Source organism: Podarcis melisellensis, assembly GCF_964234715.1.
Source record: "Podarcis melisellensis genome assembly, chromosome: 3".
Taxonomy (NCBI): Eukaryota; Metazoa; Chordata; class Lepidosauria; order Squamata; family Lacertidae; genus Podarcis; species Podarcis melisellensis.
Window position 1 is genome coordinate 83,698,626 of NC_138530.1, and position 14,510 is coordinate 83,713,135.

At 43.3% G+C, this 14,510-nt stretch overlaps 2 protein-coding genes across 8 annotated transcripts in view; one reads left to right on the forward strand and one right to left on the reverse strand.

The window, feature by feature from the left end:
- CD109 (CD109 molecule) overlaps nt 1–3,772 on the reverse strand; it is a 67,870-nt gene extending 64,098 nt beyond the window's left edge. The window contains exons 1-2 of one of the 3 annotated variants that reach the window (XM_081904847.1): nt 3,723–3,772; nt 1,913–2,073 (exon numbers count right to left, since the gene is read on the reverse strand). In XM_081904847.1, coding sequence (XP_081760973.1) covers nt 1,913–2,006 — 94 coding nt within the window. In that variant the 5' untranslated portion in view covers nt 2,007–2,073; nt 3,723–3,772. Of the gene's footprint in view, nt 1–1,912; nt 2,074–2,981; nt 3,302–3,722 lie in introns of those variants that run through there. The other 2 variants (XM_081904846.1, XM_081904845.1) reach the window with 2 other exon arrangements.
- Nucleotides 3,773–3,779: 7 nt separating this feature from the next.
- The window catches only part of SLC17A5 (solute carrier family 17 member 5), a 31,442-nt gene continuing 20,711 nt past the window's right edge, over nt 3,780–14,510 (forward strand). For 2 of the 5 annotated variants that reach the window (XM_081904894.1, XM_081904896.1), the window contains exon 1: nt 10,951–11,260. In XM_081904894.1, the coding sequence (XP_081761020.1) occupies nt 10,966–11,260 (295 nt within the window). In that variant the 5' untranslated portion in view covers nt 10,951–10,965. Of the gene's footprint in view, nt 3,890–7,270; nt 7,364–10,950; nt 11,261–14,510 lie in introns of those variants that run through there. The other 3 variants (XM_081904897.1, XM_081904898.1, XM_081904895.1) reach the window with 3 other exon arrangements.

The following is a 14,510-nucleotide window of genomic DNA, read 5'->3' on the forward strand; positions in this document are numbered from 1 at the left end:
CAATTTAAAAATGGAACACACTCAATAGGAAGCGAAACATGTTCTTATTCCAAGGCAAAATCACAAACCAAAACACCTATGGTACGTCTGGGTTTGCAGCATTCTTAATCCAAATTGTTCATAAACTAAGCTGTTCTTAAACCGAGGTACCATTGTATGTGTTTTTATATATTTCATGTGTTTTTATTTTGTAAACCACTGTGTGATCTTCATATGAAAGGTGGTTTGGAAATGAAAGGAAATAAATAAAAATATGTGGAAGACAGACATTGAAGTGTTGTTGACACAGCGCCAGACTTTGACTTGAGAGACCTGGGGAAAAGGTTCTCCCAACACTACCCCCATGAGCCAATTGGAGGAGCAGAGGACACATGTGGTGGGAGAGGGGAGAAAGTCCTGTTACACTACTGAAAGTCTTTGCATGAGCTTCCACTGGTAATGCTCAATAACTGAATCCTGCCTATGGGATTGAAACCCTTGCTTAGTTCACTAGTTCCCTTTGGGCAGTCACTATCCCTCAAGATTGTTATAAGGATAGTAATTGTCTTTCAGAACTGGCTTTTTTTCAGGGAGAGAGCCTTTTCTACAATGGCCCAACATCTCTGGGGCACATTGCTACATTCACTCGTAACAAGTTCCATCACTTCAGATGCTCATGAAAGCCCTAAAGGTTCACTAGCTTTCAAATGAGTTTTCCAGAGCTACTATGTTCTATTAACTGATTTGGTTGTAGTCAGGTACTTTATTTTAGCATTTTAGGGGCTGATACGTTATTGCATTATTACTTTTTATTCTTACTGATTTTATTTACATAGCTGTATCATGTTGCACTTTTTTGTAAGTTGTTTTGAGAGAGGGTTTTTTTAAACCTTAAGATTGTGAATATAAAAATGGGATAACCTGAGCTTTCTGAAGCAATGACAAAACAAAATGTGATAAATATACATCATGCTACTGAAAGAAACTTGGAAAAGAACAATGCAATAGGCATGCTATGGCAGCATTTCAGATGTTTTGTGATGTTAACCCAGTGACCTGCAGGGCCCTTAAAAATGCTCCTGAAAAACACAGCAACCATTCCTGGGCTCCTACCTCAGAATAAACATAGAGCATGTGTGTGCAGACTGCAAACTCAGTTCAGTTCTGGTACTAAAAACTATTTTTGAGGCTCAGAATATGCTCAGAGGCACCTTGTTCTTCCATTATAATCATGTGTATTTTGCAGCGGGCTCTGACTGATAGTCTATATAATCCTGAGATTCTGGGGGGGGGGGGGGGACCAAAGTAGATCCAACAAAAATGAAGTCTCCCTACCACATCAGAAAGGTGAATTCTGAATCATTTATGACCAAGCTCCTCAACTCTATTTTCCGCTTCATTGACAGAATTGGAAGAGCTCCTACCTGCTCTTTCTCTTAACAGTAAAACAGTACAAACTAAAACAAAACTCTTTTCATGAGTACATAGGTCTCTCCATAGCAGAAACAATGTAAAAATGATCTCACTCAGAATTACATTTTTAAAATGAGGTGGCAGAGGGGCAGATTCAGGGGAGAAATGGCAACCACAGTCAAAGGTGAAGTAAACATAGCACATGAATGGTTATACAGTACATTTAAACCACAGTTCAGCAAATAATCTCACATTTAAATCTATGTAGCTCATCATACTTATTTCCCCCCTGCGGAACTTCTGCATAAAGCAGATAATATATCTGTTCCGAATTCAGCTCACCAATGATAGTCTTAAATTCCCTTATTAAGGCTAAAATTCTAAACCCACTTGCTGGGAAGCAAACCCCATTTAACAGAGTGTTTACTTCTGTATAGCCACCCTCGGGGCTTTCTTGCAATCAAAAAGTACAACAGACAGAATATGCATCATTATTTTTAGGCCAATAAAGTTATCTCACCTCTTTTAAAGACAGCTTCCCCACGCAGTACAGTGTTATTTGCATAGACCACTTCGGCTTTTACTGTAACCTTTTGTGGGCTCTTTTTCAGCATAGCTACTCCAATAGTCAAATTTGCTCCAGGCCTGATGCTCTTAAGAGCTGCCAACAGGTATGTGGGCCTAAAAGAAGGGACAAAACAGATTACACTCATGGCCTGATACTCCTTTCATTACTCCAACATCAAGGCTGCAACTCAGTGGCAAAGCTTCTCCTTTGCATGTAGATGGTTCCTGATTCAATCTTTGACTTCTCCAAGTAGTGTGTCCCATCTGAAACTCCGTAGATCCTCTGCCAGTCAGTATGGACTATACTGCACTAGGTGGGCCAATGGTCTGACTCCGTATGTGCCAGCTTCCTAAATAATCTCTGGCCTGATTCATATGTGGATTCAGCCAAGTTGCAAGGTGGGGGGGGGAGAGAATACAAGTCCTAACTGGTGGAAAATTACTGCTAAATAAAGCTCCGGAAGCCTCACAAGTATAGGAGGAGAAAAAAAATACTGTGCTCAAAAAGTATGGTAATATAAGAAACTTTGCCCGCCCACCGGTAAAATAGCGTAATAACCCCCTAATCATCATCTTTCTCAGACCTCTGACTCCACATGCATCCTTTCAGTTTTCATAGAAAGTGCATTCAGGCAAAGTGATCTTCGGCTCTTGTAGTGACAGGCTAGAATCCTATACTAGCTTACCTGGGAATAAGCCCCAATGGACCCCATAAGAATTGCCCCCGCAATTATGAACTGAGGAGCTGCGGGCAAAGTAGGTGGTTTGACCCCCCCCCCAAAAAAAAACCACACCAACTACTGAGAGTGCAACTGGGCTGTGGGTGATCTGCAGTCTGACACTCGGCACTCTTGCAAGATTTGCCTCGGCTCCCGATTCTGAAATCCCCATGAGTGCAAAATCTGGCCTTCTGTGCAGGACAGGGCAGGAGGAGGCGAGCGGGCACTAACCGTTTCCCTTATTTCTGCAAGCCTTTCCCACCCACCCCGTCCATCTTCTCCCCACCCACTTCCAGTTCCTACCCAGCAGCTTCGGCCCACGAAGTTGCCCAGAGGAGGCACAAAGTGAGCCCAACGGCGGCGGGCAGCCGAGCGCCCCTGCGAGCCGCGGGAACGGCGTCCGGCAACCGCAGCATCCTGCGGCGGGAATGGGCCGCTTTGCCTGAAGATGCCGCTTCGCGCCTCTTTCGCCTTCTCCCTCGTCTTCTCCTCCTTCCCCGCGCAGCGTTTGCCTATCCTTTCAGCGGCGGCGGCAGGGAGGAGGGCGCCTTGCTTGGGCAGTGAAAGGCGCTCCTTGTGGAAAAGCGGAGGCGACAGCTTCTCTCCCCCGAGCGTCTGGCTCCACCCCGCCCGCCCTTCACGCCCACAGGGCATCCCCACCCTCGGCCGCCGCGGGGCAGGAGCAAGGCCGCGTGCGGGCATCGCCGCGCCGCAGCCGCCGCCACCCCCGCGGCAGCTTGCGAGGCGTGGGTCGGTGGGCGGGTAGGGTCTTTTTGTCCGCGAGCTCCCTCGGGCAACGTTTGTGGGGGGCTATGAGGGCGACCGTTTCAGACAGGCCCACACCCTTGTGAAGCAGGCACTAGAGGGAAGGAGTTGGGCGAAGCTGTGGGTGGGTTGCTCAGTGGAAAGAAATCCGAGGACGGCCTCAGCTGAGTCACAGGTTGGATAGGCGAGGGAAGGGTGTTTCCCTCGCAGAGGGTGATGTCTGTGGTACAGAATGTGCCAGGGAAGGCAGAAAGAGAGAAGCGCTGTTCTAAATCTTACCTCAGGCTCTGGATTACACGCCCTGTTAACGGATCCCCTCCATTTTGCCTACCCCCCCCCTTTTTTTGCAATGCACCATCATGGCAGCCTAGCCATCAAAACAAACAAGTTAGGTTCCATAGCCCATGTCGTATTGGGCACACAATGTGCACATGCATCAGTCACAGGTGGGTTGCCCAAATCATCTGCTTACTTTACGCATCATAAAAGTGCCAGCTCATCGCTTTTAATAAGTTATTAAATCCCTCTCCACAGGGGCTTGCCTGGCCACTGACTTTGGTGTTGTTTAACTGTCAGATGAATACCTTTACTGTATGTATATATATTCCCACATCTTTTAACTTTAGGTTGTACCTTTCAAGGCTTGTGTTTTTTATGCTGTATTGTACATTAATTTGTTTTCATTCTGGTTTGCTTTATTTCTAGTTACCTTTGGGAATTATGTTATAAGGTGCCCTATAAATACTGTTAATAAATAACGTGGAGGCTTACCCACTGTGACTGAAGACAGAGAATATTTTCAAAATAATGTCTGGATTACTTTTCTAGTTGCATGACTTCAGTAGAACTTGTATACCAAAACTGAAACTGAAACATGTTTCACCTCTCCAATGTTTTGGGGTTTTTAATGCGTATCAGTTAAAATTATTCTGCAGACTGGGAACAACTTCTAGCAGCTTACCTGCTACTTCCAGCTCCTACCAGATGGATAATGGATGCCACAGTTCCTTCCGCAATCTTGTATGAGGCATTTATCTAGTGTGAGCCTTGCAACAACCTCTTCTTCGGGCTTTTAAATACATAGATCAGACACTTTTTAAAGAGGGAATAGCTGGGGCAACTGACCCAGGGTTCACACATGTAGAGGGGCCGCGTGAAAATTAGCACCGGTGTATTCTTGCCATTTTTACTTCCATTTTTCAGAATACTAGTAACATGAACTCCATAAACTTAATCTGGAGGGAAGGGTGTCACAAAACAAACTCCACAGTGGGGTGGCATACTGTCCTAGGGCTATAACAGCATGAGTAACTGATTGTTATTGCAGGCAGCATGAATAGCAGCTCAGCCCAATCACGATGCCCTCAGGCTCTCTGCTTCCCTCATACACAGATTCTGATTGCTAGCAGACTCAGAAAAGAAGAAAGACAAACAGTTCAAATTGGGCACACTAAGATAAAGCAGAGGATGATGCATTACAAAGTTATCTCAGTCTGTTCCCTTTGCTCACAGCATCCAATTGCACAACATAGCCTTTCCAAACTCCCTTCTCACGTTACTGAAACCTTGTTTTAAACTTCCAGTTTTCTCCACTCAGGTCAATCCCTATGCTCTACTCAAACTTCCATCATTGTTTTAAACCAGCACTTTCCCCCTCACATTGTTATTCCATCCCTGCTTTATTCAAACCACTGCTGCTGTTTAAAATGGTCACTTCTTTCCACTCAATATCTTTCTGTCTCTGATTTACTCAAGGCCCCTGGGCACATGCAAATGTACTCATGCAGAACCTGTTATCAGCTTCTGCTAAGGACACGCAAGTTATGGGTGAAGCTAGCATGAAAACAGGGCTCTTGATTAGTGCATCAATGTTAATTGCATTTTGCAAATGTGTTTTCAACTTCTGTTCTTCAATGAGGGAGCAGATCGCAAAGCAGCTTCCTATATGCATTACAAAATAGTTGAAAATGTGCATCCCACACCACACGCTCAGTATGAGTAAGCACTACATTGGAAACCTTATGTCTCGGTGTGCATCTACACCCAACCCAATTTATGCATATAATTTCCAAAAGCACAAAGACATTGCATGCAAGAGTTTCCTCCGATGCTCAAGGTATGCTTTCTGAGTCAGGATGTAGGAATGTGGATATACTCCATGTGTAAACCATATACTCCACTGTATTCCCACTGACTTGCCCCACAATTCTAAATACATTTACTAGGCAATGAGTTTTATGGATTTCAGTGGAACTTTGTTCCATGTAAATCTGCGTAAGTTGAGAGCCTGGAGCTCAAATCATAAACACATTTCCTGTAAATTTCAGAAACATTTCAAAATTGAGGTATGAGGTATTATTACTATTACTGTATTTGTTAAATTTGTATAGTGCCCTCATTTGTAGATCTCAGGGTAGTTCACAACAAAATATTACAATATAAAAACCACAAAGTACATAATAAAAACAAACACAAACCAATAATCCACCCTCACACAACACATTTAAAAGGGCAGCTAATGTTAATCAGCCGAAGGACTGGAAGAGGAAAGTTTTTGGCTGATGCCCAGAGGTATATAATGAAGGCGTCAGCTGAACCTCCCTCGGGCGAGCATTCCACAAACGGGAAGCCACTGCAGAAAAGGCCTGTTTTTGTGTTTCCGACCTCTTGTGGAAGAGGCACACAAAGAACTACTGGTACCTCAGAGGATGATCTCAGGGTCTCTGAATTATTGCAATTCTGAGCCATTGAAGGAATTAACCTCAGTCTTTTAAGCAAATTTGTCTGGAAGGAAAGGTTGTTGAAATTAGGACTTATATTCAGGTGATGTCTTTAGGACTTGAATGTTGGATTGCTAATAGTTCAGAAGTTTGTATTTCAAATATTTTCTCTTGGCGCAGGAGATTATTATTATTGTTTATCAAATAGTGCAGACTAAGTACTGTAATTTAATTTTAACTCCTTTACTTACTTAGCTCCTTTTGTTCTCTTCCGAGAAACTACAGCCCTCTGCTGGAAAGATTCAGACGTGCACTAGGCTCAAGTATCTAGCTGTGGCGATGCAGAAATGGAAGTTTGCCACTCAGAGCCACACACAGAACAGTGGAGAGAGATCTGAAATCAGGTCTTCCACAGTCCCCGCACCCATGGTAAAAGTGGCTGGGGATGGAGCCTGAATTAGAATAGCACCATGGCTTTACAGGTCAACAATTTCTTCCTGGTAAATTTTCTCAGACTCAATTCTCCTACAGATACAAAACTACTTCAGGTGCTCGTATGGTGGCAATTCAGATCAGGAAACCAGCACAAGAGAGAGAGAGTTGGAGGAATCTCCCACAGAATCATAGCCTTGATTTGATCCCAGCAAGGGAATCTGTGAAAGATGTGATCCCAGATTTTCCAATGTCACATCTAGTTGAGACAAGAAGCCATTATTACCCCCTATTTAAATCAAAACATGCAACATGTAATAAATGAAATTTATACCACCACCAGTCAGAAATACATAAGGCAGGGTGAAGCAGCTGCCTGAGGCAGCTGGTTTGGGGTGTTATGAAAGGGCAACAAATTGAGTAACAACAACAATTGTATTTGTACTACCAGGGAAGGGTGGTTGGTGGACCATGGAGATGCCACTAAAAAAATAAAAGAAAGCGTAGATCAAATAAGACTAAAGGTAGCCCTCCCTATATATAACTTCAAGGCATCCATTCTATGCGAAGTTTTGATTTGGCAACCTCTATCTGAATACAATGTCCTAAAGAAATGCAAAAGAGATGTGGAAATGGATGAGGTTATGTTACGTTATGTCTCCTTTTTCATTTGAGATCTAGGGGCTAGCAGAACAAAAACTGTGATGATGACAAACCCTGAGGCATCCGGCATGGATATAATAACTCCAGACAACTGGAAACAACATTGTAAGCACATTTTGACTTAGTCAGATTTATCATATGCTTCATTTATTCATTTATTTATTCATTTTGTGTGCTGTTCTGGTGGATTCACTCTCAATGACTTTTATTACTTTTGTCTCTTCCTTGATTGGCTAATCAGATTGCAGATGTACCTTGGTTTTTGAACAGCTTGGCTCCCAAGCAAATCGACTCCTGAACATCGCAAACCTGGCAGCAAGTGTTCCGGTTTGTTAAAGTTTTTTGGAAGCCGAACATCCGACATGGCTTCTGCTTGATTGAAGGAAGTTCCTGCAGCCAATCAAAGCCGTGTCTTGGTTTTCAGTTTCAGGAGTCAAACAGACTCCCAGAAAGGATTAAGTTCGAGAACCAAGGGACCACTGTAAATCCTTCATGGCCAAACCACCAAACAAGATTGTGATTTCTGGACATATATTTACTAACCATAGCGAGGAAATCACTATCCTCTGTGTGATCCCCTTCTTTTAAATTCCACATCCCTTAGATATTTTCCTAATCCTCTATCCTGCTGTTGTGTATAGTTGTCTGTAGCAATTTATACCAATCTTTGATGCTGTCAGCCCAGAATGCTGTACAAAACAATTTCCAGGGAAGGAGGTATGTTTGTCTCTGTAGCAAAAACAACAAAGAGTCTTGTGGCACCTTAAAGACTAACAAATTTATTATGGCAAAAGCTTTTGTGAACTACAATCTACTTCATCAGATGTATGAAGTTGCAAGTAGGTATATATGTGATTATTGTGGGCAATAATCACATATATACATACTGTGGGGACAGTATTGTAAAAAGTGAGTTCAGAAGGAACTGAAAAGCAGAATTGGTGATAATTACGCATTTAGCAGTGGCCACTCACAAAAGTACAGTTGGGTTGATAATAGAGTACAGATATTCTGTCACTGGTGAGTCAATCAGCACATGCAATGATTTTAGTGGGTTGTTCTGATTACCACTGTATAATACCTAAAATATGTTTTGTATTTCATAATAAGTATATTTGTGCAGGAGCAGCTTGCCTGGTGAGGTAAAGCCGTAGCAATAGGTTACTGGAAGGGGTGACATAGTGGCAAGAGTTAGGGGCTATGCAAGACCTAGGTCAGTCACCTGCTATCACAATGACATCAGGTGACCTAAAGTAAAAAAAAAATCTATTTGCATTATCAGCTTGAATTCAAGTAAGTCATGTAAAAGATAACTGCATTTACAGCAAGCCTTGCTATAAGTTGCACTTGCTGGAAGTGTTGATCCTATCAGCACTTACAGAAAGTTCTCTTTGGACTGGGATCATCAGTACTATGGAGTTCCTGATTTTGTCCTCATAATGTGAGAGACAGGGAGTGTCCTAAGGTCAGCTCCATCAGCTTCATGGCTGAGCAGGGCTAGTAGTAGTAGTAATATTTATTTATCACATTTATATCCCACCTTTCCTCCAAGGAGCTCAAAGTGGTTTTATTCCTTATTCCTTATTATTTCATATGATTCTCACACCAACACTGTGAGCTAGTTAGTCTGAGCAACAGTGACCGGCCCAAGGCCACACAGTAAATACTAGTATTATTAAAATATTTTTTTAAAAAAATACTGTTTTTATTTTTATACTGTCTGTCATTTAAAGAAGAAATATCAAGGTGGTTCATAAACAAATAAAAGCCAACGGCAAAATTAAAAGAATTAAACCAATTATAGAAACACAGCTATATCCAACACACCAGCTACTGCACTATGCTAGCTTTTACTAACAATTTCAAATGTTGCACGCATTGTTCTTTCTGTGATGATAATAAGGCCTTTGTGCATTCCAGCAGAACGGGACATTCTAAACAAATTACCAACACAGCCATTAACTGGACTGGAGAGGTCAGATAATCAAAATGCAAAAAGGACAGGGAGAATTACATAATACAGAGCTGGGTTTTTTACCCTGGTTGAAGCCTCCAGAGGGGTGTCGTTGAGGCTGTGTGTGCGTGCATACCAAACTGGGTCTTTGACCGGGGTGAAATAAAGCCTAGTTTTGCCCCTGGATAATAGCAAAATGGTTGCAGTGGCAATTGACATGGCAGTGTGGGTGACAACACAAACACCTTAAAATTGGTAAGTTAATTATCTCTGTGTGCACACTATACTATACATTTTTCCCCTCAAAGAATTCTGTAGTGGGCTAAGGGTGCTGGGAATTGTAACTCTATGTGAGGGATACACTTCAGGTTGCCATATTTCAAAATTCCTAACACCCGCAAAGTTGATGAACTTTTTTTAGGAAACCATATAAAATTGTTCAGCTTTTGGGGGGGAACCTCCCCCCAAAATAGTGATTTTAAAGGTTTTGTGCTACTTTTTCCATCATACATCCAGATTTTCCATGACATTTTCCCGATTTTTACACCCAAAAACCAGGGCATGTCAGGAATTTCCTAACGTATGGCAAACTGAGATGTGCCAGGAGGTGCCCATGAAGGTGCTGCCTCGGGAGCTTCTGCTGCCTGAGGTAACTACTTCACACCACTTCATGGGTGGGCTGGCCTTGACTGAGGCCATTATGGGCAAGCACACTGGTATCTGTTTAACTGTAAGCACACACAATTATTATTTTTTAATAAGTTTATCAGTCTACCAGATTTGCACAAAACATCAGCTGTGTCTGTGTGTGTGTGTGCGCATGTGTGTGCTGCTCCAAGCCAGGAAAGCAGAGATTCATGGGTATTTGTTTACATGTGCACATGCAACTTCTGTGATCTACCACACTTAAACAATAGAGCAGTCCAAAAATTAAAACAAGTGATGTCTCACTCCAACCTAGGCAAAGATTTAGAGTTGTTCAAATGAAAGTGCAGGCCTGGCCAGTGAGCAGGCTGAGCTGTGGGTCCTTGCCTGCCTTCCCTCAGAACTGACCGTTGTTAGTTCAGGAATCCTCAGATCTGGAAATCAGCAGCTTAACAGCCTTAACGTGTAGCATGATAAAAAATATGGAATTACGTTTTTGCATACTTATCACATTTAGCATAAGTTGCATTTTACTTCCCTCTGACCTCAGTCCTTTCCTTTCGACAAGGTATAGCGGCAAGGAGGGGAGCAGAACTTAGGCTTGAGGGGTCTACATTGCTTTTTGGTAGGACCCGGAGATCCACCAATCAGACCCAGCTACTAACGATATACATACTGTACACTCAAATTCTTAACGCGGGCATTTGCATCTGAGTTCACCGTCCTTCCACGCTCCCAGTCACCTTTACCGCCCGCCCGCTTTCTTCATTTCAGTAGGAAAAATTAGGGGAAAGGTATTTTACTGTTGCCATTATTAAATGATTGGGGAGTCATAGAACCTCGCTTATCTGCGGCAAGCTACCCAAAGATAAAGTCCTGATCTTCCGCCTGCACATCACGAGTCAACGCCGGGAGGAATCCAGCGGCGATTTGGCCGACGCCGGAGGGGCTTCCTTCCATTGGCTGCCTTAGGCAGCGGCATCCTCAGCCGCCGCCTTTTACCCCAGCAACCAATCAGCAGAAAGGCTTCTGCCCGCAGCAAAGATGGCCGAGGAGGAGGGCGGGGAAGGAAAACAAACCCGTTCCATAGGCGCCGAGCCGCCGAATCATGATAGCGGCGGCACTTCCGCCCGGCTCCGAGTCACGTGCCTGCTGCTTGCCTTGGCTTTTCTGGCAGCTGACTTTGGTGGGAAGCCGCCGACAGCCGGGCTGGGTTCGTTTAGGGAGCCCTGGTTTCGCGTTTGCTTTTGCCCTGAAGGGGAGCATGCAGACCCCGGAACCCGAAGAGGCGGAGGAAGAAGAGGACCGTACCCCGCTCCTGCTGCGAGAAGCCCAGCCCATCGGCAAGGCGGGTGAGAGCAGCGGCAGGAGGGACCGCTTGCCCCCCAGCGCACACCTCAGTCGTGAGCCTCCCGCCCTCTTTTTGTCTCCAGCAGCCAGTTCCTCTCGCTTTGAGGAGCTGTGGGGGGTTGGCGGGAGAGAGACATTTCTGTGGGGACGCCTCCACCGTCTCCAGTATCCTGTCGAGAGGTGTCTTAACAGTCCCGGTCCTGTGCAGGTTTGCCAGTAGCTAGCAAACAAAGCATTATCCCCCTTTATTCGGAAGGAAGTTCCATTTCGGTGCTGACTTCCCAGGACAGCCGTCTGTCGCCTTGAGTATCACCGGGTATCACGGCGACCAGCTTCAGAGGGGTGGTCGGAGACAGCAAACGCGGGGAGAGGTCTTGTGGCACCGTGAAAGCTAACGGGTTTATTATACTTTCGTGGACTACGTTGCATTTGGGTGAACAGTTGCCTTCACTTGCCAGCTACACACATGCATACGCAGATGTCGAGGGAGAAACCTCAAAGTGTGGTTTCAAAGAGTTTATGAAGTGTTAAGGCAATTTACAACCACACAGTAGTAGTAATAATACATATATCTGACGGAGTAACCCTAGTCACTGTGGGCAGCTTCCACAAAATATAAAAACATAATGAAACATCAAGTTGTTTAACAACTTTTTTAAAAAACAACAACAACTACAGATAGTAGCCCAGAGCAGAGATCTTGAAATTACAGACTGATTGTTGTGAATGATTGGGCAGGCTTATCATGTATACATTACAGTGGTACCTCTGGTTACCTACTTAATTTGGTTACATACTGCTCCTCCCTGAAGCTCCGTTCTTAACCTGAAACTGTTCTTAACCTGAAACACCACTTTAGCTAATGGGGCCACCCGCTGCTGCTGCACCGCTGCCATGCAATTTCTGTTCTTATCCTGAAGCAAAGTTCTTAACCCGAGGTATTATTTCTGGGTTAGCAGAGTCTGTAACCTGAAGCGTATGTAACCTGAGGTACCACTGTAGTTGTCGTGAACTATTGAGTCCACTGTTTACAATTTGCCCCCTTATTCCTTTTTGTGTGTACCAAACAAGGATAATGCTTAATGCATCTGATGCGAACATAAGAAGCTGCATTATATCATTTTGCCCAGTATTGTATCCAAGGTTGTAGGTCTTCTCTTATCTGCTACTTGAGTTTTTAAGCTGGAGATGCCAGAGATTGAACTCAAGTCCTTCTGCAAGCATAGCTATTGACCCTCCTCTAAATGGGATCTAATCTACAAAATTTATGCTCCATTAAATCTGTTACGATGCTGTAATAATTTCTCTCGGTTAAGCACATAACTGCAGCCTGGGGCATGTATGTAAAGTACACTGCCTAGGAAGTAGTGCAGTTGAAGTCAGTGGGTCTTTATTCTTAAGAAACATGTTTTAAATACAAGCACTTGCATGTTATAGATTTCCCTTATAGAAGACACGTGCCTGCACACGTGAGAAACTTTTCTTTAGGTGTTGATGAACAGGATGGTCACACACAAGCATGTCATGATCCTACACATGTTTGGTTGTTGCTTCCTTATGCTTAAACCGTGCAGCAAAGCTCCACTGAATGGTGGTGAAAAAATATTTTTAATAAATGGATTAAGCACCATCCACACATATGCAATTGTTGGGTGTGATGTCTTTCAGCATTGTTGGTTTGTAAATAATGGTGTGGTCCCTGATTAGATAGGGTGCATGCTATCAATGCAGGAATTTTGTGCTGATTGACAGTAGAGCTTGCAAGACAAAAGGCAGTAAGTCTTGTTTTGTTTTACTAAGTTGTTGCTCTTATCAGAGCATCCTAGAGATCTCTAGAAATAGAATGGTTTGGCCAGAAAACAAAATGTCTTGGCATATCAGTTAAGTGTTGTGTAAGGACTAGTTTGGGACGCAGGTGGCGCAGTCAGGGGTCCCTTTACCTTATGGACTAGTTGCTATGGAGGATTGTTTACCTCTTATGCTGTATGACAAAACTGAGGGAAGTTTCAACTGTCAATTGTAATAAGGAATTAAAAGGATTTTTTAAAAAAAAATCAAGGCTAACACAAGCACCTTGCATGAGCCTAAGATACACTTTAAACTCCAGTGTGTATGTTTATATCGTTATGTGCATCATTTCCAGGTTTAACCATAGTAAATAAGGAAAAGAGAAGGGTTTGACTATTTGCAGAGCACTTAATTTACTGCAAATTGGAAAGCCAAAATTCTGTAACCCCAAAATGCCAAAATATACAATTTATTGTGAGTAGGAGGGAAATCGGCCATGTAAACCATGCAAATACTTGGTCTGATCTATCATATTTTATTTAATTGATTCAAGTTATTCATTATCAGCAGAAGAAATTAAAATGCTACCATACTAGGTTGAATACTTCCAGTTACAGATAGGTAGCCGTGTTGGTCTGCCATAGTCAAAACAAAAAAAATTCCTTCCAGTAGCACTTTAAAGACCAACTAAGTTAGTTCTTGGTAACTTAGTAATACCAAGAACTAACTTAGTTGGTCTTTAAGGTGCTACTGGAAGGAATTTAGGTTGAATACTGTGAACCAACTACAAGACAGTGCAATAGCTGACGTGACAAAGTGGTGTCTCAATGAATATGAGCAAATATTTGGTAAGTGAAGAGGAAGAGTGCTGCAAGTTGTTTTAGACTGAGCATAGTCCTATACATATCTCCTCAGAAGTAAGCCCCAGTGAACTCAATAGAACTTACTTCTGAGTAGACGTGTATCAGATTGTGATGTTACCCTGGGCACTAAAAGTCCATACTAAGCTCTCTTAATGAATGGGGGGGGGGCTTATTCAATGATGTAAGCAACCCCTGAAAAGCTAGGACTGGTTTCTGATCCAAAGGAAAGGGGGAGGTAAACGCTTTGCAAAAAAGTTGTATAAACATTTTAACAGGCACTTCCAAGGGGGGGGGGTGAGGAAGAGAGACCATAAGCTATGCAGATGCAAAGTACTGGTCAAGTCCTTATCTACATGGTTGCATTTCACTACAGGGCCAGCGTGTTATATCAGAGCAGGGGTCGGCATCTTAAGGGCCTTGGGCCACAAGTGGCCCACGGGAGTCGTTTAACCGGCCCCCGAGCCACCCACTTGGTGAGTCCCCACACGCTGCGCTAAACCGGCATAGCACGGCATGGGGACTTGCTTTCGCGGCACTGAAAATAACATCTGCACAGTAGTAAAGCAGCAAAATAGTTTGCAAAAATAATTAAATAATAAAACATCAGATTGTAATAAATGTTCTGTCTTCTATAATCTCTTTTGCATTTTGC